This window comes from Ochotona princeps, chromosome 9 (assembly GCF_030435755.1).
Source record: "Ochotona princeps isolate mOchPri1 chromosome 9, mOchPri1.hap1, whole genome shotgun sequence".
Lineage (NCBI taxonomy): Eukaryota > Metazoa > Chordata > Mammalia > Lagomorpha > Ochotonidae > Ochotona > Ochotona princeps.
This window is the reverse complement of record NC_080840.1, coordinates 25,494,111-25,521,379: the sequence shown is the minus strand read 5'-3', so window position 1 is coordinate 25,521,379 and position 27,269 is coordinate 25,494,111. Positions and strand designations below refer to the sequence as shown.

Below are 27,269 nucleotides of genomic sequence, written 5' to 3'. Positions count from 1 at the left end.
TATTGAGAATGGTATACCAGGAAAACATTACCTTACCCAAATCAAGGTGGTACCTCCTTCTCCCTTTGCTTCTATTGCCTTTCCCTTCTAACATTAAAAAAAGGGAATTTGTCAAAATTTGTCTGTCATTTAATCATGCTGATTGTGATGAACACAGTATAATGAGAATGATGTCTTAAAAATGTGACATCATTTACACATCTTAATACATGGTACCCCCTTCAAAATAGCCTTGGAGATAAAAAAAAGAAATACTAACCATGGCTACCATAACTCGAAACTTTTGGAAGCTCATCCTTTAAAATACAATCAGGAGTATTGCATTTGGAGAGATGGACAATCACTTGTGCTGCTTGGTTAATTTCCTTTGAAATCTCTCTTACTCCTTGGGTTCAAGGAATTGGATTGCAGAAAAAGAGCCCAAAGGAATCAGACTCCAGAGTTAATCTCTTCTTTACTGTAGACACTAGACAGCCCCAAAGTGCAGTGACTAAGGTCACAGGCTCCAAGGACAAAGCACCTGTACTCACATTCCAGCTGTGCTGCATGGAAGCTACACAACCCTGAGTGAGTTTAGTGCCCAGCCCATCTCAGCATTGCTACTTGCAAATTGCGGCTGCTGAGAAAAGCTCTGAGGCATAGGAGTGATGCTTCGGGCTCAAGTAAAGTTTACATTTTAGCTGTTACAACAAGGTATCTGAGAACAACTAGGGAAAGAACACGGTCTTTTTGAACAAAGAAGTATTAATATTAAAATTCTATTTTGTTCTCATAAGGTATTTTTAAGCAACTAAATTAAATATGAACAACCAATTACCTGCTCTTTAAAAACATAGGAGTGCCTTTATATTAAAGTATTAAATCTTTGAAAAATCACGACTTTTCAATAATGTAAACACAGAGCAGGGCCCAGCACAATGGCCTAGCAGCTAAATCCTCCCCTTGCATGTGCAAGGATCCAATATGGGCGCCAGTATGTGTGGTGACAGCTCCACTTCTCATCCAGCTCCCTGCTTGTGGCCTGGGAAAAAAATAGAGAAACGCCCAAAGCCTTGGGACCCTGCACCCATGCGGGAGACCTGGAAGAAGTTCCTGGCTCCTGGCTTTGGATCAACTCGGTTCCAGCCATTTCAGCTACTGGGGGAATGAGCCAGTGGACAAAAGATCTTTCTCTCTGTCTCTCCTTCTCTCTGTAAATCTGACTTTCAAGTAAAAATAAATAAATCTTACAAAAAAAACCCAGCAGAACAATTTTCCAAATTAATACTTTCATATTAAAGATGAATTTAAAGTAACAGTAATTAAAGGGTGATCTCTGGTTCCTCTTTTTTTTAAGATTTATTTTATTTTTATTGCAAAGTCAGATATACAGAGAGGATGAGAGACAGACTTTTATCCAATGATTCACTCCCCAAGTGGCAGCAATGGTCAGAGCTGAGCCAATCCGAAGCCAGGAGCCAGGAGCTCTTCTGGGTCTCCCACGTGGGTGCAGGGTCCCAAGGCTTTGGGCCATCCTTGATTGCCTTCCCAGGCCACAAGCAGGGAGCTGGATGGAAAGTAGGACTGCTAGGATTAGAACTGGTGCCCATGTGGAATCCTGGTGTGTTCAAGGTGAGGACTTTAGCCACTAGGCTACCATGCCAGGCCTTCTAGTTCCTCTTTTAATTCCCCACCAATAATATATAAAATAAGACCCATGCCCCAGGATGACTCACTCTGTCTCCAGTAATCAGTGTAGCATGTCAAATTTAGTTTGTAGGAAAAAATGAGGAAAAATAGAATCAGTGATTGCATAGTTTTAAAGATCTTTAAATTGTGTAATTTCAGGCTCTACTGAATTTATTAAATCTATCTTTATTCCCCATTCTAAACTAAGTGGTTATTCCCAAGCTACCATGTGAAAACACAATTTCCATCTGCTTTGTTTACAAATCTGGTTTAGCTGTTTCCCTGCAGGTTCATGTCTCACTGAGAGCCTAGGACAGTAGATCAACCATACGCACCTGCCAGCATCCAGACAGTCTTACTGTCAGGCTAACCACAAGTTGTAGAAATGTTAATTTGTGTGAATATGTAAATTCACACTCAGATATCTATGACAAAGTATGTTGACTTATTCCCAAGTACAATGAGACCTAAAACAAGAGAAGAGAAGAGAAGAGACGAGACGAGACGAGACGAGACGAGACGAGACAAGATAAGACTATTTGGGCTCTTCATTGGCATCACAAACACACGTGAATGTGAGGAAGCAGGTCTTGACCATTGCTATTCCTTCATTATTTTTCTTTTTTTATGTGTTATACATTTTATTATTATTTTCATTTTATGATACAGTTCCATATTCCCTTATACCCTCCCCAATTCCCCCCCACACCTAGTTCCCCTATATTACTATCAACATATAGTTCTTCATACACAGTCATATCCATCATAGCGGGCATGGACAATGGCAGAGTCCAGAATCCTATTGTCAAGTTATAATAAACAGTTTCATTGTAAGTCCATCTTCGCCGGAAAGCAGAAATGCATACTACATTGCATCCTCACATCTGGATGTTAGTCTCCATTTCACAGCTACTGTACATCCCCTTAAATGAAAAGTCATAATACAAAATCAACAACAGAAAGAAAAATAGAAATTTACAATGCCACGAAGTTAAACGACATGTTACTAGATATGACAGTCTCCATTACACAGCTACTATATATCCCCTTAAATGAAGAGCCCCAAAACAAAATCAACATCAGGGAGAAAAAAGAAATTAACAACACCAAGAAGTTAAATAACATGCTATTGAATGACTAATGTGTAGCTGAAGAAATGAAAATCAAGAACCTTCTTGAAGAAAATGATTCCACTGCATGATCTACGAGTCATTGAATGATTTAATCAGAAGAAAGTATTTTGAATAGATGAAACCAACAGAAAACAACAATATATGTGTGTGTGTGTATCCTTGCCTATAGGACATGGGAAGCCCTTGTTTCTGAGTCTTATATAAGCAGTACCTGAAAGTAATGTCTACAACAAACTTTAGTCAGCTTAGGACAAATCATTATTAATGCACAATGCAGAATTCTTTCAAATCTGAGATGAAAGACTGAGGAGTACATACTAGCAATGGATTTCAAGTACCACTTTTCCTTTTTTTAGTATTGTTTGCTTTCATTTTTTTTCCTATTTCAAAGTGTTAATCTGATACTTTGAAAAAGTTGCCTTCAAAGAAAAATGTAAGATGCTGATTATGAACTCGCTGTAGGAAGTTCAAAAGAAAATCTCTAGAACTCCTTTAGTTCCAGGAGATGGGAAGAACAAATTCATGTCTGGAGTGATATTACATTTTGACTTTCAGAACATTTACAGGGCTGATGTTAAGAGACAATGCAGTGGGCTTATTTTGAGTGTTGTATGTTGTGTAAAAAGCTGAAGCATTGTTTTTGAAATAGAATTCTAGCCATAGGTACAAGATAAATGCACACAAGTACACAGGATGTGGTTGAAGAGGGGATCCTATGATCACACACATTGGGAAAATGTTACACATTTTGTCATTCTGTAGAGACATTTGTTATTTTGGGAAGGTATAATATTTGTGTTTCTATTTAAACAAAAATTTTTCCAAGTCGGTTCAACAACAATAAAAAATCCTCATTACTTGAGAGTATCAGGATTTGCATTCTTAGTAAAACACTTTGGGAGTTATTCTTTATTAAAAATCACCATTTAATGCCTATTTCAAGGATCAGCAAATGCTTTAATCACATAGTTTTTCAGATTTTTGTTTTTTGAAATAGATTATTTTTAGAGTATCTTTGGGGGCACAACAAAATTAAGACGGCAGAATGATATGCTTTATTCCCCTTGCTTGGGCACACACACGGCCTCTCCCATCATCAACACCCTCCTCTCCCCCATAGCAATGTATTTGGTACAAGTGGTGAAACTATGTTACCAGGTAAAACTCAGTGCATTCTTTGCTCAGCTTAGTATAAAAACAAAAAAGAAGGGACTCAGTTGCAGAGGAGGCGTGTCTCCTGAAAGGTGAGAGAGAAGAGGACACTGGGGTTTCAGGAAGCATCTTGAGTTTGTAAGAGCTCCCTGTGTCTTCCTTGTCTGAGTGAGAACCTACAGAAGACCTCCCCATGCATGGGTGGTCTCTAACCAGTTAGGAAAAGGCTGGGCAATGCCTCTTGACCATCTGCTGGTGTTATTTTTTTTGGTCTTCTGGTGAGAGGCAAACAGGTGACTGACTGTGTGTATGCAAACATGGGGCAGGCATGATTTCAAACTGTCCGGTTTCACTTAGTAATAGGTAAGAACACTTAGCAATAGAAAGAACATGGTTTCCTCCATGTTCTTTCATGGCTTGATAGCTCAACACTTGAAGAATACTCCATAATCTGATTGTATTACAGTTTATCTATTTATTCTTCACAACCATTCTAGGAGATGCACCTAACTACTGTCCCTGTTAAGTAAGAGGAAACTGAAAAGAAGACAGCTGAAATAACTTGTCCAATGTCTTCAAGCTAGTATATGATGGTCCCAGGACTAAAACTGACTCAGAACTTGTACTGCTGTGCTTTAAATAGATGAAAAATTTTATTAAGTTTTATAAATTAGCTGATAAAAGAACAATTCAAAGGGAGTCAGATCTCCTAAGCCACATAGCAATCACAACCTATGAAAATGCCTACTATCAGAAGGCGTCTTACATTATTTTGGGGAAGCAATACAGTGATCTCCATCATGAAATTCTTCAAATTGGTGTCTGGGTTTTCTAAATTAGTGATAACATTTGGGCACAGCAGTCCTTTCTATGACTTGGCCCTTCAAAAAAAAGTGTTCAACTATTGTTTTCATTTTACTCCTCCTGGAAAAACTTAATGGGAAGATTTTAAAGTAATCACATGCAAAAAGAAAGTAAATCCATAATGCCTTCCAAATAAAATATTTCTCATTTATCCACCATCCTTCTCTAAAAAAAATTCTCAGCTTCAAACTTTCCTAATGGAATAGGAACTAGAAATAAATGGGAACAGTTAAATGTAAAAATGCAAACAACAAAGAGGGAAAAAGCCTTTTGTGCTTCACCGACAATTGTGAGAGGGTCATTTTCTCTTCTGCCCAACAGCTGCATAATAATTCAGAGGGGAAAGTTGCCTGTTTGGATTTATGAGGTATAAAAAAGGCCATCATAAGATCTAAAATGATGAGACAAGTCCTGAGATCACCATGTCAACACCTAGAAATTGCAACAAAAATCAAATAAAAGTGATTGCATGTTATGTAACAGAAGGTGCCAGCAAGCACAGCATGGGCAGTTGTTTCCATGGGGTCATCCATCTTCAACATGCTATAGATAGATGGTGGCCAGGGGCAGGTGAACGAAAGACTACTGGCATGGCTTTGGTGACCGTCAAAAAAACAAAGGATGGTTGTATTCTCGCTCTGCTTATTGGTTCTTTCCTAGGAAGTCAAGTCTTGCTACCTCCATCAGTCCCGCGATGACCAGGCATCTTGCATAGAGTGCTGAGGTCCCCTGTGGTTATCATTATACTTCTTAGTGAACGGCTCTGATTAGTTTGCAGATCTCCCCTACTTTAACCCTAAAAAACTCTGATGAGTAGATAGTAATGCCACCTTCCTGGTACACGCCAGGGAAACCAAGTCATGAATCAATTAACTGTCCAAATTAAAACAGCTAGAAGGGAAATTTTCATGAGTTAAACAGTCTCTCTCCTGCTTATTTCTTCTTAATATTCTGTGGCAAGGAGTCTCTGAATAGCAGCCTGCTGACATCCGTGGAATATTACTTTAGTGGCCTGTGATGTAGTAATAAGTTCTTATACTATTATGTGGGAGAAAAGAATTGAGAAAAAATATAATGGATAGTGATACATGAAAATCACATGAGAATCTGATTTCCTGTTTCATAAATTTTTGTTGAAACTTCTTTTACATTTTGTCTGTGACTGTTTTGTTATGAAGTGGTTCCTGCTTAGGCTTGGTTCAAATTCTTGTCTCCACAACAGAAGGAATTCAAGGAAGAGATATATGTCAAGGAGAACAGAGAAGCAGGGTTTATTTGAAGCAAATATGCATACTCAGGAATAAGGACAAGCAAGCTAAGAAGAGAATGAGCTGGTATCAACAAGGTTTGGGGTCTGCCCTTTTGTATGATCTGAAGACTAGGGGTGAACGCTAGGGTAAAGTTTAACTGACAATTTAAAGGGGGCAGAGCTTGAGGCATGGCTTGAGGACCTCCCATTCCTGCTCTTTTTGCTGCAAATTTTAGAAGTGTCATGGTGTCAGGTAAATGGTGGGAGTGTCAGCCAGGTAAATTTATTATGACTTGAAGGCCATTTTGAGGATATGGCCATCAGCCATATTAAAAATTTCTAGCTGGCAGTGGTTTCAGGTTACTAAGTCACAGCTGTTGCAGTTTCCACTACACAGAAGTTGGGAAATTGGGAATGCATGCAAAGAGAAGTTTAGGAAATTCATTGAAGTGGCCAGATGGGTGGGGTTAGACAGTGCAGATACTGGAGTCTGGGATTGCTTAAGTGGCATTGACTGTGCTGTCCCAAAGACCAGGGCTCACAGGACCAGCAGGTCAGTGAGCCAGAGCTGTCAAACTTTAATTCCTCCTTGCTTTTGTTAACTCCCTGCCTATATTATTTTGTGCTGAAATGACAGAACTGAATAGTTAGAATGAGTGGTTTGGCCTGGAAAACCAAAAATGTGCCTTTTCCGTATCATTCCAGAAATCGTTTTCTGGGACCTGCTATATGCAGTGGCTTTCTGAGGAGAATAGTGTAAGTTTGCCATTCCCATGTAACAATCTGTCCTTCCACTGCCATCTATGCAAATCTTGTACCCCATCCCTTTCCATCTTTTTCCTTCCCATATCTTTGTTGTTGCATGGTAATTTGGCCTAGCACCAAATTTCTGAGTCATCACTCACTCATAGGTCAGCTTAGTTTGTCTTGAATTACAGAGATCGAAATATATTCATGGTGCATCAGCAAAGGTGGATGATGACGTCCCATACCTAAATGAATTACAAGCAAAGCCAAGCTTGCAAAGTAGAGTTATTATGGTTTAAGAAAATTCTGGCCAGTGTTCCAGGCAGGGAGGGGAAAATAAACATTTGAAATATCCTTTTAATCATGTCACTTGCATCAAAGAATACAAGATCAGGTTGCTGCCCCTCCCCCCAAAATGAAGCTCTTCAGCTGCTCTGTGGCTGCTTTGTGGCTCAGCAATTCTCATCTGAGGATTAAAAAAAAAAAGAGCAAATGAGTCACTTCTGCTGGAGACACCTGTATGAATAAACCCGAAAAAATAAAAGGCAAAGGTAGTTGAAACATAGGGCTTTAGCTTCCCAGATTTTCAAATATCTTAATAAATAAATTTAAAGCCATATGTAATTAAACATTAGTTGTATAAAAATTTCTCCTGAACCCATGCCTGCCTTTTATCACTCAGGAATTGCTATAGCAACAGCACACAGAGAGGATTCTGCATTTTCTTAACCTTATTTAAGTGAATAACCAATAAAAGATATGCGCCTAAAATGAAAAATATCATAAAATATACATCATTAGACCAGGAGAACTCTGCTTTTCCCTTAAATTAAAATGCACTGTGTAAGAACAGGAAGCCCAAAGGTGACTATAATGCTTATCTCTGAAGAGCTGGCATTACCCTGTAATGTCAAGAGGACATATCTACATATGTACAGTGAATTTGAAAGTTTCCAAGTGCTTAACTCTGAGCCATCATCTGAGTTTTTCTTCTGTGTTCGTTTGTGCAGCTTTGAGTAGCCAAGAACAGCTTAATAGCCAGAAGCATCAAAGCTTCCACACCCCAGAGTTTGTGCTCCTTTTACAATGCAGGACAGGCAACCCAGGAGAAATTGCATGCACTGTCCTGGGGCGTGGTGAGTGGGATAGTGTTACATCTGTGATGAAGTCACGGGGATACATGAGAGGGTCAAACTGCCTACTGCAACTCCTGAACAGGCATCTATCTAGAAAGAAACTGGCTGCCATTTTAGGTCCCTCAAGATGATGAGGAAAAGAAGGTGCTTTATCATAACTCTCAGACACCAGAATCTTAAAATGCTTTCTCTTTGATTATCAGGAGTCTCAAATGATCTTCAAATGTTTAACATCATAAAAGTCCTCTTATTGTAACACTCTCATTGTACACATGAGAAAGCTGAGGCACAGAGAAGAAGAATGCCTCGGTTTATGGGATATGCAATTTTTTTCAGATGCTCCAGGACTTTTGTTTTCATTGCTTAAATCACCATACCACACTGCTCTTCCAAGGAAGGAATCAACTGTTGAAAAAAAGAGAGAAAGAGAGAGAGAGAGAAGAAAACAGAAATGAAGAAAGGAAGGAAGGAGAAAAGAAAAAGAGAAAGAGGAGGAGGGAGGAATTGAGGGAAACGGAAGGAGAAAGAAGAGAGGGAGAAAGAAAAGAAGAAAAAGAAAGGGGGGGGGGAAGAAAAGAAAAGACCTAAAAACAACTCTAAATCTCTCTGCATTATACTAAATTTTGGTTGCCAAAAGCTAATGTAACTTGCTGAAATGTGTTACTAAAAGTACATGTCCAGAAGAAGATATTCTCAGAGCTTATTCTGCCCTGGAAAGTTGGTGAATACTTGATATAATCTAACTGAGAAAAGAGACAACAATTTCAGATTGCCACCTACAACATCCCACTTGAAAGGCAGTAAATTAAGCAATACTAAGTGCTTCAAAGTGTGAAGAATACGAACACTTAAGTAAGCTGTTTCTGCCAGAGTTTATTAGAAACAAGCATAATATTGTAGACATTTTCTTTTTCCCAGCTATAACAATATTCAATTAAAGGTACTCAACAAGGTCTCTGGGAAGACAGTTATTCTGGCAAGGTTTGGCCTTGCTCCAGTTACTGGGATATTATAGGAAAATACAAAACATTTATTTCATAAGACTTCCCTATTTCTAGAAATGTAGCAATGAGTAAAGTGGAACAAGTCATAATTCTATAAATATACTCCACTCTCTCATTCCTTTGATCTATTGCATATTCCCTCAGTCTGAATTACCTCATTCTTCTTTCTACTCTCAAGATTGAGGTCAAAAATTAACATACCCAAGGGTCTTCTTTAATACTCTAGTCAAATTGGTGGCCATTGAAGAGCTCACTGTATTTCTTCATGTGTCTATAATTGAATTTGTAAGGCAATACCATAATTTGTATTTTGTGTTAGCTTCTCTTTCCAATTGGACTATAAATTCATTGAAATTGAGAGCTCTCTTTTCTTTCTCTTTTCTTCCTATAAAACTCAGAATGTATAGGTATACAGCAAATGTTTATTGTTGATAATATTGTTTTATAAATGACACTGAATCTTTATATTCTATGCATCACTGCAGTTTTCCCTGAAAACATGCCCTTGAAGATAGATATTTTATGCTTTTACATATATTTACACTCTTCTTCTAGTCTTAATTTGATGAAATAATTTGGCTAAAACCCAGAAATAGCCTGAACATTGACACTGGATGGGACTGCCCAGATGCCTCAGATTCTACAAAGAATGTCCACTTGCTTAAGCAGTGATTTTCAGCTCTTTCATCTAGACCCACACTGAGACACATATTACATGAAAACAATGCCTTTCATACCTTTTAGAGTCCTATTTCTGTACATAGGGAACTTGTTTAATCCTCTGGTTTTCACACTAGCAAATTTTGCATGGTTACAAGATTGACCTTTTTCAATCATTTTGACAATTGGATTACCATATGTAAAATTCTTAGAAAAGTGCAGGCTACCATTTTCAAAGTTAATAATTATATTAATATGTATAGGTATAAGTGAAACTAAAAGTTAAGGAATAGGGGTAAGACATTTGGCAGTAGTTAACATGCTAGTGAGAACACTCATCTCTCGTTTTAAAATGCCAAAATTCTATTGCCAGTCCCTGGTCTTGATCCCAGTTTCCTCTTGTTCAGAATCTCAGAGACAACATCTGTAAGCTTAGGGGTTGTGTCCTTGCCATCTACATGGGAGACCTGGATTGCTTTTCCAGCTCTCAGCTTCGGCTCCAGCCAGGTCTTAGGTGTGAGGTGTGAGGACATTTGCAATTTGCAGAGTGAACTAACAGGTGGGAGATGAGAGCTGTCTCCCTACCTCTCAAAAAAAAAAAAAAAACTTACATAAAGATTAAGAAATAATATCCACTGTTATCTGCCATTAGAAAAAAAAAACATTTCTCATGAAACTTTAAGTTGATTTCAGAACCCAACTTTGGGTCCAACCTACCAGTTTGAAAATAGCAATGCTTAGGTGAGTGTTGGTGCAGCTGTTAAAATGCTGCCTGGGATGTCTACATCCCATATCAATGGCCTGCAATTGAGTCCTGTCATTGTTTCTAATTCCAGCATCCTGCTGATATGGATCCTGGGAGGAATGAGGTGATGTCTCAAGATATTGGGTCTGTGTCACTCATGTGGTAGACTTGCATGAAGCTGCCAGATCAAGCTTCAGCCTGGCCTCATCCTAGCTGTGTGAGCATTTGAGTTCAACCAGTTGATGGTAGAACTCTCTTTAACTCTCTCACTCCCATTCTTTCTCTCTCTCACTCACTCTCTCTCTTTCTCAAATAAATGTTGAGTATTTATTGACTTTTAAATTAAAATATGTTTTATTTAAAAAGAAAATAACAGTATTTACTTTATTCTTTTATGTATTCTACTAGAATTTAGTAAAAATTAATTGCTTTGCTTTAGGATGGGCAGGGAAATTATAGAATCCAATGACAATGGATCAATCAGAATGGGCATTCTGTTTCAGCTCAAGGATTGCTGAGCAATAGAAGAGCAACATTATTCAATCCTCTCATCATTAAACAGACTTGAGTGTTAGCACTCCATTCTCCACAATTAAAATGAGCCTCCAGTCTCCTGTAGATGGTCCCACCACTTCTTGAAATCAGGTACTATCTTGGTATGACTTGAGGAGCCCGTTCCTCAAGAATCTGCAGAATTAGGAAACATTTTTCCTACTGTGCTTACAATAACTGATAATCCATTTATCATACTTTTTGTGAAGATAATTCCAATACTTTTAAATTACTTCATTTATTTTTTTAAATAATATGTACTTATTTGAAATGAATTCATAATTCAGAGACAGAGATCTTTCTTCTGGTTTACTCTACAAATGGCCGCAAGAGCCAGTGATGGGCCAGGCCAGAGCTAAGAACCAGGTGCTTCCTCTAGGTCTGCCTCGTGGAAGGCAGGGGCCCAGCACTTGTGCCATCTTGTGCTACTTTCCCAGACCATTAACAGGGATCTGAAGTGGAGCAGTTGGGACATGAGCCGGCACACATATGGGATGCTGTGTTGCAGACAGTGACTGTCCTTGCTACACCAGAATGACTGCCCTTCATTTCATTTACTCTTAAAAAAATCCCGTAACATACAGGTATTACTATTCCTACTTTACTAATGGCAACATTGAGGCACAGTGAAGTTAAGTGACTTTCTAACATCACACAGACAGTATGTGAGCTGGAACTAATGATCAACTGGTGTAAGAACAATCTGCCTTTGCAATGGGGCTCTTTGCCCAAGGAGGAATCGAGAGTGTATGGGGAAGAGAGTCCTAGTTACTATGTGACATGCTTAGATAAAGATCCAAGCGCCTACTGCTGCCTTCTGAGGGTGGGCTGGCTGGCTGGCTGACTGGCTGACTGGCTGGCCGGCTGGCTGGCTGGCTGACTGGAAGGCTGGCTTGCTTTTCCCTTCTTTTACCCTTCCTTTCTTTCCTCCCTTTCTTCCTTTCCTTTTATGGGAGAAGAAAGTTTATTCCTTTACAGTTTTAAAAACATTTATTTTTTTTAGTTCTCATGTCAATGTAATACTTGTACCAAGGAAAATCTGGGGTCACCAGAGCTTGAGGTTTTATTTCTTGTCCTGTGTATTTACAGTGGGAGTTTATTTCCAGAATTCAGTTATTCAATCTTCATAGCAATTCCAAAGTAAAAAATAAATATTTTGAGGAACCGTAAAGCTATTTACTAATTTTTCCTTAGTGTCTCTCATGAAATGTGTAAAAAGAACAACAGAAATGTTCTTTTTTGTGCTTTGTTGCTATTAAGGTTCTCTTTAGGGGGTTTTCTATGTAGGATTCCTTCCTTATACCCCAGATAATTGGTCAGGAACTATATATCCAACTCTTGACTGGTTACTTTTTTATCCTGGGCCTGAATCCTGTTGACCCTTGCCATTCTACTTACACAGCTTTAGTCACTCCTAATCTCTGAACACCCTTGCCCAAGTGCATCAACAGTCACAGTGGCTGACACACTGCACTGTAACTGACACTTTATGGAAGCCACCAAGGCCAGACTGGCAATTCCTGGGCTTTCCACATTCACTATTCATATTCACATTTCTGTCTCTGGAGTCTGATACAGAACCAGCCAAACAATCGGCACTCTCTAAGTAAACATGTAACAAGCGTGAATGGATGAGCAGGTGAACTTTTACACTGAAGGTGAAAAACCACTGTAATGCTGTCGCTTAGTTCATTCACCACGCTTCTTCCTTGCCATTCTTTTCACAGAGGCTTCCCCAGAAGGCTGGAACATTTAAGAGCAAATAAAATATTTCAGAAACAGCCTGCCTTTGAAGAAATCAATATGAAAATCTCATAAACCGACTCTTTGTTCTACATCAATGTTTCATTTTTAAATCATTTCCAATACAAAGTGACCTTTGATTCCCCAAGATGCTATGCTTTTGATAATGACAAACTTGGCTTACCTTTAGAAAGAAAACCACCATTTTCAATGAACATCATTCCCTTTCAAACTCTGTTCCACTCTCCTCCATGGGTGGGGTCATGTGTGCTGCTAATGGAAGCTGTTTCTCTGGAGGTATGATACTTTCTGCTTGTCAATGTTAGCACAACCTCCCTAGTACCCCCAAATATCCAGCTACTATACACAACCTGAAAAGTAAGATACTGGATCTTATTCATAGCCACTCTGTCCCTTTGCCTCCATTTCTGTTTTTTTATTTTATTGTCTCTCAAATAAATAAAGGAAAAATGTGGATATGTGCTACAATTTAAAATTCAGACACTGAAGTTACCTCAAAGCTTTGGTGATTGGAACTGGTAGAGGCTTTCTGAGCTTCATCATAGGCCCTGATATAGAAAACCTTTGGCAAACTTCATACAAAAAACAACCAAGTTGGGTTGAAATTTAAATATTAACCATAGAATGCATTGACTTTTGAGCCACAAATGAAATTACTTTATGCAATGAGATTATAAAGTTGTGTGAATATATAGGTAAATCATCTTTGCGTATTCCTTTGCTTTCTGAGGACGCTTGGATTGGTTTCAAGTTTTTGTTTTTATGATGTTTCTAATATGTGTGCATAAATAATATTTGAAGAAATATTTTGTCATTTTTAACATTTTGACTCTTCTGATTCATGTCAATGCTGTATTTGTCTATTTACTTAGATGTCCTTAATTTCACAAAGGATGCCTCAAAGTTTTCAACGCACAGGTCTCAAACATGTTATGTTAAATTCATCAGGCTTTTGATGCTACAATGGGTGATACTTGTGTATATGTAATTGTAGTACTTCTTTATTTATTATTATATAGAAATCAAATAGCTTGCTATATACTGATTGCGTTGCTTTTAAAGACACAGATTCATCCATTGGTTCAGCCCTCTGTGGAGATTTCTTGGGATGTCTATGTTCCCATGTAGGAGAAAGATTGCTGTTAATATGAGCAATTTTATTTCTTTCTTTCCAATCTTTGCCCATTACTTACTTTTTGTTTCCAGATGTACTGGTTAGGAATTATTTTATAATGTTTAATAGCATTGGTAAAAGTGTTGTTTTCTCAGGGACACTCTTTGGTGACAGCAACTAAGTTTTTCAGCATTAAAGGGATGCTGTAGATTTTACTTGGAATCCATTACTTAAGCAAAGAGATGTCAGTATTCATTTCCTTGTTAGTGTCTTTAAAGAAAGAACAGGCTTTCAATTTTGTTTATGTCTGTCTGTCTAGGCATATGCCTGTTCTCTTGTTTCATTAATAAATCACATTGTTTAAATGTCAAATATTTCATTGATATGTTGCTAGATTTGATTTTGCTGATGATATTCTGTGAAGGATTTTTACATTTTTCGTTTCCCAGAGTGCTCATTAGCAGGAAGTAGGAGTTGGTAGGAAACTGAGTGTCAAACTCAAGTATATCTATATGGTTTGCAGATCTGGCCTAACTTGCAGGTCAAATCCTGCCACAGAACTCTCTTTCTCAAGTATTTAAAATAAGAAATTCTTCTGCCAATATTGCCTTGATTGAAGTACATCAATTTTATTTCTATATTTTTGCTTCCATTCAGTTCAAAATATTTTTCTGATTTCTTCCATTCACAAGTATGTGCAATAGACAGGACTGGGCCACACCGCAGCCACAAGTGAGGACCTTAAGCCACCGCTCCCACATGGATGGCAGAGGCCAAAGTTCATCACCTGCTACCACCCAAGGTGTCCAGTATCAGGAAAACAAACAGAAGCACAGCTGGGCTTTGAACCCAGGCTCTCTGAAATGGGTTGGGATCATTCTGAAGGACATCTTAACCACTGGGTGAATTATTTACCCCTCAGCATGTCTAACATCAAATACCTGCACAAATTATACAATTCCTCCCAAGAACCGGAATCATGTGCCAGTGACCTGTACTGCCATAGTTTCTGACTCTGTCGTCTTTCCCAATGTTGATACATTACTTGGATTTCTTTCAGTTAATCTCCCTGACTGTCCTACAGTCTGAGCTGTGTCTCATCTCTGTGGACCAAATTCTGTTGGCTTAGCTCAGTGGTTCTCAACCATCATTGCACATTGACCTTCACTCTCTGATGAATCAAATATGAATATCCAAGAGAGGAACCTAGAATCTATAATTTTACAAACTTTCCAGTTGTAATTCAGCCAGAAATGAGAACACTGAATTTAGTGAGGAAAGTAATGAGATAAAATTTAAGGACTGTCCAAATATTAACATTAATAAAGTTGGTATTTTAATGTAACATTTGAAAACTCAAAACGAATGCTAAGTAACCACCAATAAAATATCAAAATTATAAATAAATGATTCATTCTTGGTGTCTATGGCAAAAGAGAAAAATACTGGTCCTTTCTTTTCTTAAAATTTTGGCATTTTATCCATTGTAGACACTTTGCATTAATTTTGATTTATCTTATAATGTATTACGTGAAAATATTAATTATCCTGATTAATGAGCCTTTTAGCATCCCTATAAATTTTGCTTTCTTTTCTCCCAGATGTGACCCTACGAATCAATGACTCAGCTCTGTCTCTACTATCAGTGCTTTCTATGAGCCCAGTATCACTAGACTGCAGAAAGCACAGATAGTTTGTTCTTCTGACAATTTCCTCCTGCCAAACCAAGCTCCTGTTATGACAGCACAGGATAAGAACACAAGGTAAGCAAAGGAGAAGTCAAAGTCTATGGCCATGGTATAGTGTCCTCATTAGTCTTAGACCCTAGAGTGATCCTCCAAAGCACGGAGGAATAGAATGGTATGTCCATGTTTAAACCACTTTCTAAATGATTCTCACTTATTCTTGTTCTCTATCACATCATCACAGCCATTGAGCTGGACCAGGTGTTTAGCACAACAATTTGGATGTCTGTATCCTGTATTGGAATGCCTAGCTTTGACTCCCAGCTCTATTTTTATCCCAGTTTCCTGCTAAGGTGAATCCCTGGAGGCTGCTAGTGATAATTCAAGTAATAGTTTCTGCCACACATACGGGAGACCTGGATTGAGTTCTGTCCAGACTGCTTATTACAGATATTTGAAGAGTGACTAGTAGATGAAAGAGCCCCACCTGTCTCGCTTCAGATAAGTTAAAGCTTTTTTCAAAAGCACCATTGAACTAGGTCGTGGAGTACGCTGTTACTCAAAATACAGTCCAGTGGCATCAACATCACCTGGAAGTCACAATAAATGCATTTACTAAGGCACCATCTTCCATCTACAGAAATAATAACTGAGGAAAGGAGCTGGAAATCTGAGCATTAATTAGTTTTCTAGGTGATTCAAATGTATACATGGCGAAGTTTGGGAAAGTTGATGGCATAAATAATCATGTACTCATGGATTTGCCATGACCACTGCAAAGCTAGCTCCTCCATCGGAAGCTAAGACCTTCTCCAGAGATTGTCCAGGGCTTGTCTAAATTCCTCCTGTGTGGAAGCAGGGTGACCCAGGAGCTATGAGATCATGTTAGCCACCCTGTTCCATGGCTAGAGATTTGAACAAACATACAGCTTCCAGGAGGTAACAGAATAGAAAAGCCAAGCGCCAGTCATCTGATTGGGAGCCCAAAAGTGGCAAGTAGAACTGCTGTGTGCCCAGCAGCTCACAGGCAGGTCAGAGCCACACAGGGAGACAATAATCCTAGCAAGAAAGCCAAAAGCTATTCATGCAAAGGAGCCTAGGAAGTCTAATGCTCATTTGCCTTGATGCTATGCCAAATGGCACACAAACCAGAAGGCCCAGCTAGAAGTTTTCTGTCAGAGGGAACAGCTTTGGGAAGTAGGCACAGGAAAAGCATGTGAGGATTTGGGGTTTGCGTATATACTATTGTAGCTTTGACTTGCTCATTTTTGTTCCAGCGTATACCCTAGCAATGTTTCTGAAACAGGCATTTGTCCTAATCAGAAGTACTGAAAAGAAAGAAAGAGAGAAATAGAGGGGAAAGAGAGAGAGAGAGAGAGAGGAGGGAAGGAAGGAAGGAAGGAAGGAAGGAAGGAAGGAAGGAAGGAAGGAAGGAAGGAAGGAAGGAAGGAAAAGGCAAAAGAAAAGAAAAGAAAAGAAAAGAAAAGAAAAGAAAAGAAAAGAAAAGAAAAGAAAAGAAAAGAAAAGAAAAGAAAAGAAAAGAAAAGAAAAGAAAAGACTTTGTTAGAATTTAAGATCCTAGGTAACGTAGTGGTTGAGGTCCTTGCCTTGTACATGCTGGGATCCCATATGGGTGGCAGTTCACATCCTGGCTACTCCACTTCCCATCCAGCTCCCTGCTTGTGGCCTGGGAAAGCTGTCAAGGACGGCCCAAAGCCTTGGGATCCTGCACCTGCATTGGAGACCCAGAGGAGACTCCTGGCTCCTGGTTTTGGCTTGGCTCAGCACCAGCGATCGCGGCCATTTGGGGGATGAACCAGCACATGCAAGATCTTTCTCTGTCTTTTCTTCTGTGTGTAAATCTGACTTGATTTTCCAATAAAAGTAAATAACTCTTTTAAAAAAAGAAAAAGAGATCTCCACCCAAAAGTCAGTTCTGTTCTTTTTTTTAAAGATTAAAATAATATATATGTATATATGTGTATATATATGTATATGTATGTATACATATGTATATGTGTGTGTGTGTGTGTGTATATATATATATATATATATGGCAGAATTACAGAGACAGGAGAAGCAGAGAGAGAAAAATAAATCTTCCATCTGCTAACTCACTTCCAACAGCCAGGGCTGAGCCAAGACAATGCCAGGAGCCTGTAACTTCCTCTTGGTTTCCCACAATGGGTCAAGCACTTAAGTCATCTTCTGCTACTTTCCTCAGAGCATTAGCAGGGAGCTGGATTAGAAGTGGAGCAGCTGGGATTCCAACAAGCCTCCAAATGGGATGTAGGCATTATAGATGGAGGCCTATGATGCTATGCCACAACACTACTTTCCCCTAGTTTTATTCTAATTTTAACATTTTTAGGGCAGTTTTTTTACAAAATGAACATATGTTAGATTTATCTAATTGAGGTGAGTGATTTAAAAATCTGCATTACGGAGTCACAGTTATTTGAAAATACAGTGTTGTAGAGACCATGAAATAGATTGAAAGCACACTGAGCCAAAATGAACAGGCAGGTCTGGAATGATAAAATCAGATGTGCAGCCTTTGTGGATTGAAAGCACAGTCAGCGAAGGATGGGAAGTTGAGGACCATGTGAGTCAGAGCCCAAGGGAGAGCCTCCTTCTCAGAAAACCTGCTTCACAGATTGCCCTCACTAGCTCAAGCTCCCTACAGCCAAGGCAGCATCAGGCACTCACTTCCCCAGCCTCGCAAACCCCTGCAGTGTAACACAGCTGAGCCCTGGCAGTGCTGTCCCTCCTCGTCAGGCTTCCTGCCTGTCCCGAGAAAGCAGTATAGTTCTTCCAGACTCTTTTGAAATGTTCCTTTCCTTTGTAAACTTTTCCTAGTCCTTCTGCTTGCTGTCCCCACCACCCACAAGTGTTGCACTTTCATTACCCTTCCCTCTGAAGGTACATTTTTAGTGCATAGCCCATGATAAACCTTTCAAGTCTGTTTCTCTCAACAAACCAGGACTTACTTGAAGGGAAATGTCAGATTTTATGTCGAGGCTGCAAGAGCATAGTAGAGGCTTACCAATTGTTTGCTAGGTGCTTGGATAGAGATTCAGAACAATAACCTTGCCTAGAAATGCTGGAGAATGTCAAGGGGAAGACGTGGAGCAGAGACAAATGAAGAGCAGGGAACATCATAAATGGTTCTTTCCTTTGTCCTCAACGCTCCTCTGAAAGACTTGCAATTAGCTGTTTTCAGAGGGGCGTAAAGGCTGACCTAAAATCCAGAAGAGAGTGAACGGGGCGGAGGGGGGGGATGTGCTTTTAGAAGGGAGGCTTTTCAAAAGCCAGTTGGAAATTGGAGTGTAGGATTGGGATGGAGTGGGAACTGATCCCTTAACCTTAGAAAGAGTTTTTCACTCTGAAATGAGGAGTCACCTAGGCAAGAAACAAACTTTTGGGGGTTAACCTGTGGCTGCTAGGTCAGGCATAGAGGTGAGGGACACTTCTGTTGTCCTGTCTGTTAAATCCACTCCAGGCACAAAGCAAAATCTAGGCAAACTTGCTACTCAAGAAAAAAATAATTTCTGTGTGTCATAATTACACATTGTCTCCCTCAGGAATGTAAGTGGGACACAGGGATCAAAACTAGATGGGCAGCCAGAGCCAGGTACATAGGCTGAGTGGGACTGCAGTGCGCTGAGATAGGGGACTGTGGAATGAGGATAACTGGGCAGGACAAACAGGATCAACACAAAGACCTACCTACAGGTGCACTCAACCTCAAGAGGGCGAATTCTAGACTGGGTTTGTGATGACCAGAGCTTTGGGGTGTCAGTGAGATGAATCTATATTCTTTTATTTCTCGGTTTTTAATGATTAAAAAACTCAAATCATTTTGGAGTACTCTTGAGTCTGCCTTGTGCAAAACAAGTAATGTCCAGCTGAAGGCTACATGTGGCCAATTTGCAGAGTTGTGACATGGGAGTTGGGGAAGGAGGATGCATCAGGTGTCCTGCGTGAGTCTGAGGTGGGGCTCACCCACTGTGACTCAGATCTCTGCCTTTATCTCATGATTACTTGGCCTTGGACATGTGTTTGATACCCCCGTGACCCTGTCTACTCAAAACGGTTTTTTCCCAGCAACATCTTCTGGAAGAGAGAGCATCAAAACTCTCAAAATAGAGTCAATTCGATCACCACCCAGGGGGTTTACCTAAAGCTGTTTCTTGCCACCAGTTAAGAAGATATACATGGACAAACAATGACATTTTCTGTATCCACTTGGTGTCTGAAGAAGAGAGGTGTTTTTTTCTATGTTTTCACACACACACAAAAATATGGATTTGCTTATAGGCTACTTCAGCTGTAGTGCATGTTTCTAAAACAGCTGAGTTCATGAAATTGCATTTCACAATTGTGGTACCAGAGTGGCGCTAAGCTAAAATCCACTAAATTCTTCCACCTAGAAGTAAATGGAGGTGAAACATTACAGCATGATATATGTATTTAGCAGTGCAGAAGCTTAAGGAGTAGTGAGGCACCCAGTCTGGTAAGAGAGATTGGGATAAGGGACAGAGGCCAAGTGCAAAACACCCTGAGCAGGTCAACAGCAGATTAAAATAGACACTCTTAGAGCCAATGGTTTCTAAAGAATAATTCTTAAAAACCTTGGAAGACTGCAGTTGAAATTATTTTAAATCAGTTTTATTGTATTTTGCCTTCATATTCTGAGAGGTAGGACCTGATTTTACTGGCTCATTGGATAAACAGGCTAACAGGTTCCACAGCAGAGAAAGAAGTAGATTTCAGCTCAGACAGCTTATTTCAAGCTTCAAGGGCTTTGTCTAGACTGAGCTGGCTCTGCTACCCCCATAATCTGGAGGAGTCAGAGTGTAGATCCATTGCAGGGCAGTTCAGATGGTTTCTGCAGAACTTAAAAGTCTTAGCAAGTGCCTAAGCAGCTAGCTGCCCCTGGTCCCCTGACTTGTGCCTCCTGCTTGCCAGACAGAGGGCTCTTCCATCAGCACAAATATAAAAGTAAATTCCTCCAGGGCAGAAGATCTTGTATCCATGAGGACTGACTGGCAGGTGTGAGTGTGAGCGTATGTGAGCGTGTGTGAGCCAGGCAGCGCTCGTGTGTTCTCATTAGGGCACGATCGGTGATTTGACAGCCTCGCGCAGCTCCTGCCGCTGCACAAGCTTCTGCCGCGGCTGCCTGGGTCTGTCAGGAGTTGAAAGGGGCTGCGAGTGCTTGGGGGAGCCGCAGTCCTGACGACTGAGCACTGCTAAGTGGTCTCCCTGTCCAAGGAGAAGGCATTTTCTGCAGGATTGGAACCTTGGACCTATTACCACTTCATCTCCCCAGAAAAGCAGACAGTTTTTCTACAGAGGATACGGTAGGAGAAAAAAAATGTTCTCTTTTGGGTTGTGAAGCAGGGGGGTGGAGGGCAGGGGGAAATGCAGGCTCAAAAAGGCTTGCTGTTTTAGAAGAGTGCCACCCTTGGCCTCTCTTGGGGAACGAGCGGCAGGGGCTCAATTCCTACCAGAGCTTGACCCTTGAGCCTCTGGGGTCCTCCCCCCAACCCCGCCCCAGTCTTTGTTTCTTCTCTCTTAGACTTTTTCCAAACATTTCAAAGATTTCTTTGTGTGTATTTTTCAGTTATCAGGCGTTGTTTCCTGGTTCTTTTTTTCAGCTGAGCATTTCTTCAAAACAGGTGACTTTTTCTTACTTCTTTTTCCCCCCACTAAATGGGCACTAGCTCCTGTGAAAGAGCTGGTTGTTACAGTTGCTCCATCTGACAGTGGAGTTGCAAAGAAAGAAGTTTTCAGAAGTGCCCATGAGCTCTGTTACTGTAGGGAAGCGAGGGTGAACGGAGAGGAAGTGTGAGTTGTCTGTGACTGTGACTTGAACGGAAATGGTGACCCTGTGAGTGAAGGTGTGCCGTGACCTTTCCAGGGGGACAGAAGCACTGCAATAAAGGCGGGCCCTGGAAAGAAGATGTTTTGAGAAGTCATTATCTCAGAAGAGACTCGGAGCCACGAAAGATGGAAAATGAGACGGTTAGTGAACTGAATCAAACCCAGCTTCAGCCCCAAGCTGTGGTGACCCTTGAATACCAGGTAGTCACCATTCTACTTGTGCTCATTATTTGTGGTCTGGGCATCGTGGGCAACATCATGGTGGTCCTGGTGGTCGTGAGAACCAAGCACATGAGGACCCCCACGAACTGCTACCTGGTGAGTCTGGCAGTGGCTGATCTCACAGTCCTGGTGGCCGCAGGCCTCCCCAACATCACTGACAGTCTCTATGGCTCCTGGGTTTATGGCTATGTTGGATGCCTCTGTATTACTTACCTGCAGTATTTGGGAATTAATGCATCTTCTTGTTCCATAACAGCCTTTACCATTGAGAGATACATAGCCATCTGTCACCCGATCAAAGCCCAGTTTCTCTGCACATTTTCCAGAGCCAAAAAGATCATCGTGTTTGTCTGGGCTTTCACATCCATTTACTGTATGCTCTGGTTCTTCTTGCTGGATCTCAATATTAGCACCTACAAAGATACTATCGTGGTGTCCTGTGGCTACAAGATCTCCAGGAATTACTACTCACCTATTTACCTAATGGACTTTGGTGTCTTTTACATTGTGCCAATGATCCTGGCCACCGTTCTCTATGGATTCATAGCTAGAATCCTCTTCTTAAATCCCATTCCTTCAGATCCTACAGAAAACTCTAAGACATGGAAAAATGACTCAGTGCATCAGAACAAGAATTTGAATGTAAATACCTCTAATAGATGTTTCAACAGCACAGTATCCTCAAGGAAGCAGGTAAGTAAAACTAAACCTGCAGATCTACAAAGAAAATATGAGTTATAATGCCTTGTTGAAGTGGGCTCCCCGCTGCCCTACCTACCTGGTGGTGAAACCAAACAGCAGCCATGTCAACATTTCGCAGGATGGGCTGCTGCTCCGTATCTTAAACCCTCCCCTAAAGCCATTGAAGATGTAAAGACAGGTGGGGAAAATGTGATTGAACATCAGAATGTATCAGTTCAAGTGCTAGGAGAGAGAAGGAAAAGCTTGTGGAAATTCTAGACATCTACCTTTAAAGTGTTAACCTCTCCAGAAATGTTATTACAATGTTTATAACAGGGCTGGCTTCTGCTATGAAGGGAATTCTGCTGTTGCAAAAAATGATGTGAAGAGAGTTTGAGAAAACGTGAGACAAAATAGTGAAACTTGCCTTGCCATTCTGTAGTTCTACCTGGACTCATAATTGAGAGAGGTTCTTAGATTCATTTCTGTCAACCTAAGTTAGGAAAGAGTCTAAAATCCTCTTCTTCAGCTCCTTGCCACAGTCCAGGGATACAGAAGCTGAAAAGGCACTTTGCTCAGGAAACATTCCAACAAGGGGCTCCACATTACACTGAATTTATTATAAGGAACCTGTTACTGTCTGCTTTTCTTAATAAGCACAATCAAAGAATTCTTTAGGCTTTCACATAACAAGAATGTCTATGGGGTTATGGTTGAGTGGTAGTTTAACCAGTGGATGAAGGACGACGACACATTAATAGACATGCTTTAAATCGCAACATAAGCACAATATATTTTTACATTATATAAAATGCATCTTTACTTAGACAAATCTCCTGAGCTTTCCCCAAATTAATCTTTTGGTTTCTTTTACTCTTTTGTTCAACATAACTAAATTATGGTACTATATATATTCTCATAGCTAAAAAAAAAAAAAGTGACCTTGAAGGTAATGCAACTGCTTTATTCAATTGGGTTGAATTTTCTCATTTTTTTTTCCCTGAACGGTTTTCTGTGGATGCAGGTAGAAACTGAGAATACTTTTCAAAGCATGCATTTGAATCCTTCCTGATGTTACTTCCTAAACTAAATCTGCTGATGTATGAATGACTGTCATTGGAAAAAAAAGAAGCACATGTTGAAATAAACTAAATCCTTCAGGCATATATACATGAAATAAATTATGAACTATAAAAAGGAAGTATTCACTGCATTTAAAGGATACTGTAATGCTTGCATTTATTCAAGTTATTTTAATCAATGGTAGACGGGAAAACCTGAGCAACTATTGCCAGCTCTTAGGTTTCTGTTGCTTTGGACTCAGCAGTGCTAGCTCACACAAAACATATTTGGCCATCTATTATCCTAAACTTGATTAATGGAAATGTGGAGAGATCTGTTGACCATCTGCCAAGACAAACATTAACAAATAAATTGAGGGAGTAAGGAATGTGTACATCTCAATTAGAACTAAACATACGTAAATGTCTGCAGCAGGGAAGCTCAGCGATTAAATTCATTCATTAGACTCTAATTTATATTCTTGTTTTAAAATTTAAAAAAAAAATTATTTGTCCAGGCTAATGTCTTTTCTTTCGATTACAGTCATTAGCACCTATCAGCATTAATAATGTACTTGCAATTGGTAATTATGTTACATGTTCACATTTATTTCAAAGCTATTATAGATAAGCTGTATTTGTAATGGCTGTGTGATAGGACAAAAACCCAAAGCTTTGGTGTCAAATGCCCTGGGCTTAATTGTCAGAGTTACAATCCAACTCTGTAACTTTGGATAAGTAAAACTCTTAGAGTCTTAACATCCTCATTCATAAAATTACATAGCAGTTCCAGGAGTACAGTTTGTGTCCAGTGAAATATACAAGACTCCAAAACTTGAGTGGTGATCATCACCCATTAATTAGACACCTCCCTAGTGTTTTAATACATTGGCATGTAGAAGATTTTGTTCCTAAAAAATATATTTACCATTTAGGTATTATTTGTTAGATGTTCATATTGTATACTAACTTGTCTAAGAAATTTTTCATTAATTGGGGCATTTGTAAATGTATTAGAAATGTTTGGAACTGTTACATTGATACCTAGGAATTAGGAGTGTCCATTGTCCTGCAGGGTGTAAGGTGTTCCAAGCCAAAGAGCTATCCTCTTAGAAACATCAGCATCATGTCACTGAGAATCATGAAGCGCCAGCTGTCACAGGTGTGCATTTAAGTAATGAGTCATGTAGTCCAGCGCTGACTGTAGACATTAGAGTTTCATCAAAAGACGGAGAAAATATGTGTTTAAATAAGTCTGGATGAAAGAGATAACATTTGGCAGGATCTCAAAGAATAAACATGATTTTTAAAATCGAAATATGAGAACAGGAGCAGTATTCCATGCATAAAAGAAGGAAGATTGTGGCTGGGGTAAGAGTGATACTGATTTGCACAGGGGCAAGGAGGGTTTCAAAGCGTGGGGTTTTTATCAAAAGTAGGGACTTCAGCAGTATAATGAGCGAGGCATATGAGAAAATGGACAAAGTACAGCCTTGTGAGAGAGAGGGACACTTGGAGACAGAGTGTGGGAATTCCCAACTAGCTGCCAGAGAAAAGTTTAATGAAGAGACAACAAAGACTATTGAGTGCTGAGCAAGGTACATTAATGATCATGAAAGTAGTATTTGAGAAGTCTGATGGGTGTGAGTGAGTCAGATTTGAGGAGTGAGAGACAGGTGGCAGGACAGTCACCTCTGAAGTTGGTAGGGATGCAGGCATAAGGCATTAAGGTTCTCAACAGAAAAATGTCTCGGTAAGGTGCAAAACACAGAGAAGCTCCAAGGAGCAGAGGCTGAGATGTGAACTCATCAGTTACCAAAGATGGAGAGGGGGCAATTCGGTCTGATCCCTGAGCTTGGAAGAGTGTGTACCCCATGAGAAGGGGGACTGACATGAAATCTGTTCTGTGCAAAATTATTGCTCCTTTTTGCTTTTAGGAAATAGCTCCTGTCTTAAGTACTACAAAGTTAAAGCATTCACCTGTAACACAGGGCTTTTGTTTTAATATTTCTCTACATTTTTTCTTTCTGTCAGGTTTAATTTACATTTTAATAAATATTAATCTGGGTCAGGTCTTTCACACCAAGCTATGCAAATCAAGTATACATTGCTAAAGAACTAAATTTTAAAAGGAAATCAGAAGACATTGATGTATAAGGGACAGATATGAATTTTTTGTTTGCTTCCTTGGTTTACACTTAAATTCCCTAGGCAGAAAATCTAGGAATCTTTTATTCTTACTATTCAGACCCTATTATATTTAGGAAACCACTTAAAATATTGGATAAATTCAATGAAGTAAGTTACTTAAGTATATGTTTAGAATAGTTACTTAACTATATGTTTAGAATTGTATAAACAAAAAAAAATGGAGTAAAATTTTTTTCCGTATAATTTTATTTTGAAGATAAATTGTTTAAATGATCATACTTGCTGCATTGCAGGGAATTTTTTTATTTTTATTTATTTTTATTGGAAAGGCAAATATACAGAGAGAAGGAGATACAGAAACAGCTTTTATCTGCTGGTTCACTCCCCAAGTGGCTGCAATGAGCAGAGCTAAGCTGATCTGAAGCCAGGAGCCAGGAGCTTTTTCTGGATCTCTTAAAGGCGGCAGGGTCCCAAGGCTTCACACCATCCTCTACTGCTTTCCCAAGCCACAAGCAGGGGGCTGGGAGGGAAGTGGAGCAGCCAGAACATACAGTACCCATATGAAATTCCGGCATATGCAAGGCAAGGACTTTAGCCAATAGGCTATTGTGCCAGGTCCTGCATTACAATTCTATCCACACAATATTGACAGAATCTGTTGGCTCAGTAAATTCAAATACTCAGCATTATGAAGATAAAATATCTCCATCCTTGATTGGGTGATTGATAAGATCTTTGTTATGTTAGAAGCATGGAAGCACCTAAACATCTTGGTAAAAGGATGTGATATGATACTCATCCTAAATATTTGTTTTACAAAGGATGCAAGGATCTACAAAATCTTTTGTAGACCAAATTGCCAGTTTTATTTTCACTAGACTGAGTCTAATGTTTTCTTCTTACAGCTTAACTGATGGAGAAAAGTGCGTTGGAAAAGTATGTTGCATAGTCTTAAAAGAATCTCCAATAGAATCCCCATTCTGGCAAAATTTTTGTTCCAAGTTTCATTTGTCCAATTAATTCTGTAAAATATCTTTGTTTCCAAGTAATAAATTGTTTAAAGACCCATTTATTTATTTGAAAATCAGAGTTACAAAAAGAGAGACAGAGAATGAATAAGGAGAGATTTTCCATCCTCTGGTTCACTCTGGTTCACTCCCTCAAGTGGCCATAATGACTAGGGCTAAGCCAGACTGAACCCAGGAGCATAGAGCTTTATCTGGGTCTTCTATGTGGGTGAGTCTTCATGCAGTTGAGTCATTTTCCACTGCTTTTCCCAGGACATTAACAGGAAGCTGAATTGGAATTGAAGCAGCCAGGACACGAACTAACACCTATGTGGCTCACTGTGAGGCTTTACTCATTATATGAAAATGATGACCTCTTCGGAAAATTCCTTAAAATTTTTCCACCTGGAGCTGGTGTGATGGTACAGTAAACTAACCCTCCACCTGTGGCACCAGCATCCCATTTGAGTGCCGGTTCAAGTTATGGCTGTTTGACTTCTTATCCTGCTCCCTGTTAATGGCCTGGGAAAGGAGAGAAAGATGTGCCCAAGTCCTTGGCCCCTGAAGCCATTTAGGAGATCTGTTAAGAAGTTCTCTGGTTTCCAGCTTTTGGCCCAGCAAGCTCTGTTCATAGCAGCCATCTTCTGCCTTGCTAGAGTATATGTTGGTAGCCAAAAAACAAAAGAAACTTTCTCCTCAAAGCAGTACAAAAAAAATTTGTTGATGACAATTATGATCATGAGAATAATATGAAAGCAATCATGCATATTCTAGGGAACACAGAAAGC

At 39.6% G+C, this 27,269-nt stretch overlaps 1 protein-coding gene and 1 long non-coding RNA gene across 2 annotated transcripts in view; both read left to right on the top strand.

Annotated features, from left to right (window-relative positions):
- Positions 1–20,830, top strand: part of LOC131481086 (uncharacterized) — a 71,763-nt gene extending 50,933 nt beyond the window's left edge. Inside the window, exons 3-4 of the long non-coding RNA XR_009246021.1 lie at positions 15,390–15,551; positions 20,590–20,830. This is a non-coding gene — a long non-coding RNA (uncharacterized LOC131481086). The remainder of the gene's footprint in view (positions 1–15,389; positions 15,552–20,589) is intronic.
- Positions 20,831–21,211: 381 nt separating this feature from the next.
- TRHR (thyrotropin releasing hormone receptor) overlaps positions 21,212–27,269 on the top strand; it is a 32,795-nt gene continuing 26,737 nt past the window's right edge. The window contains exon 1 of the mRNA XM_004580682.2: positions 21,212–22,274. Within this exon, the coding sequence (XP_004580739.2) occupies positions 21,486–22,274 (789 nt within the window). The 5' untranslated portion in view covers positions 21,212–21,485. The remainder of the gene's footprint in view (positions 22,275–27,269) is intronic.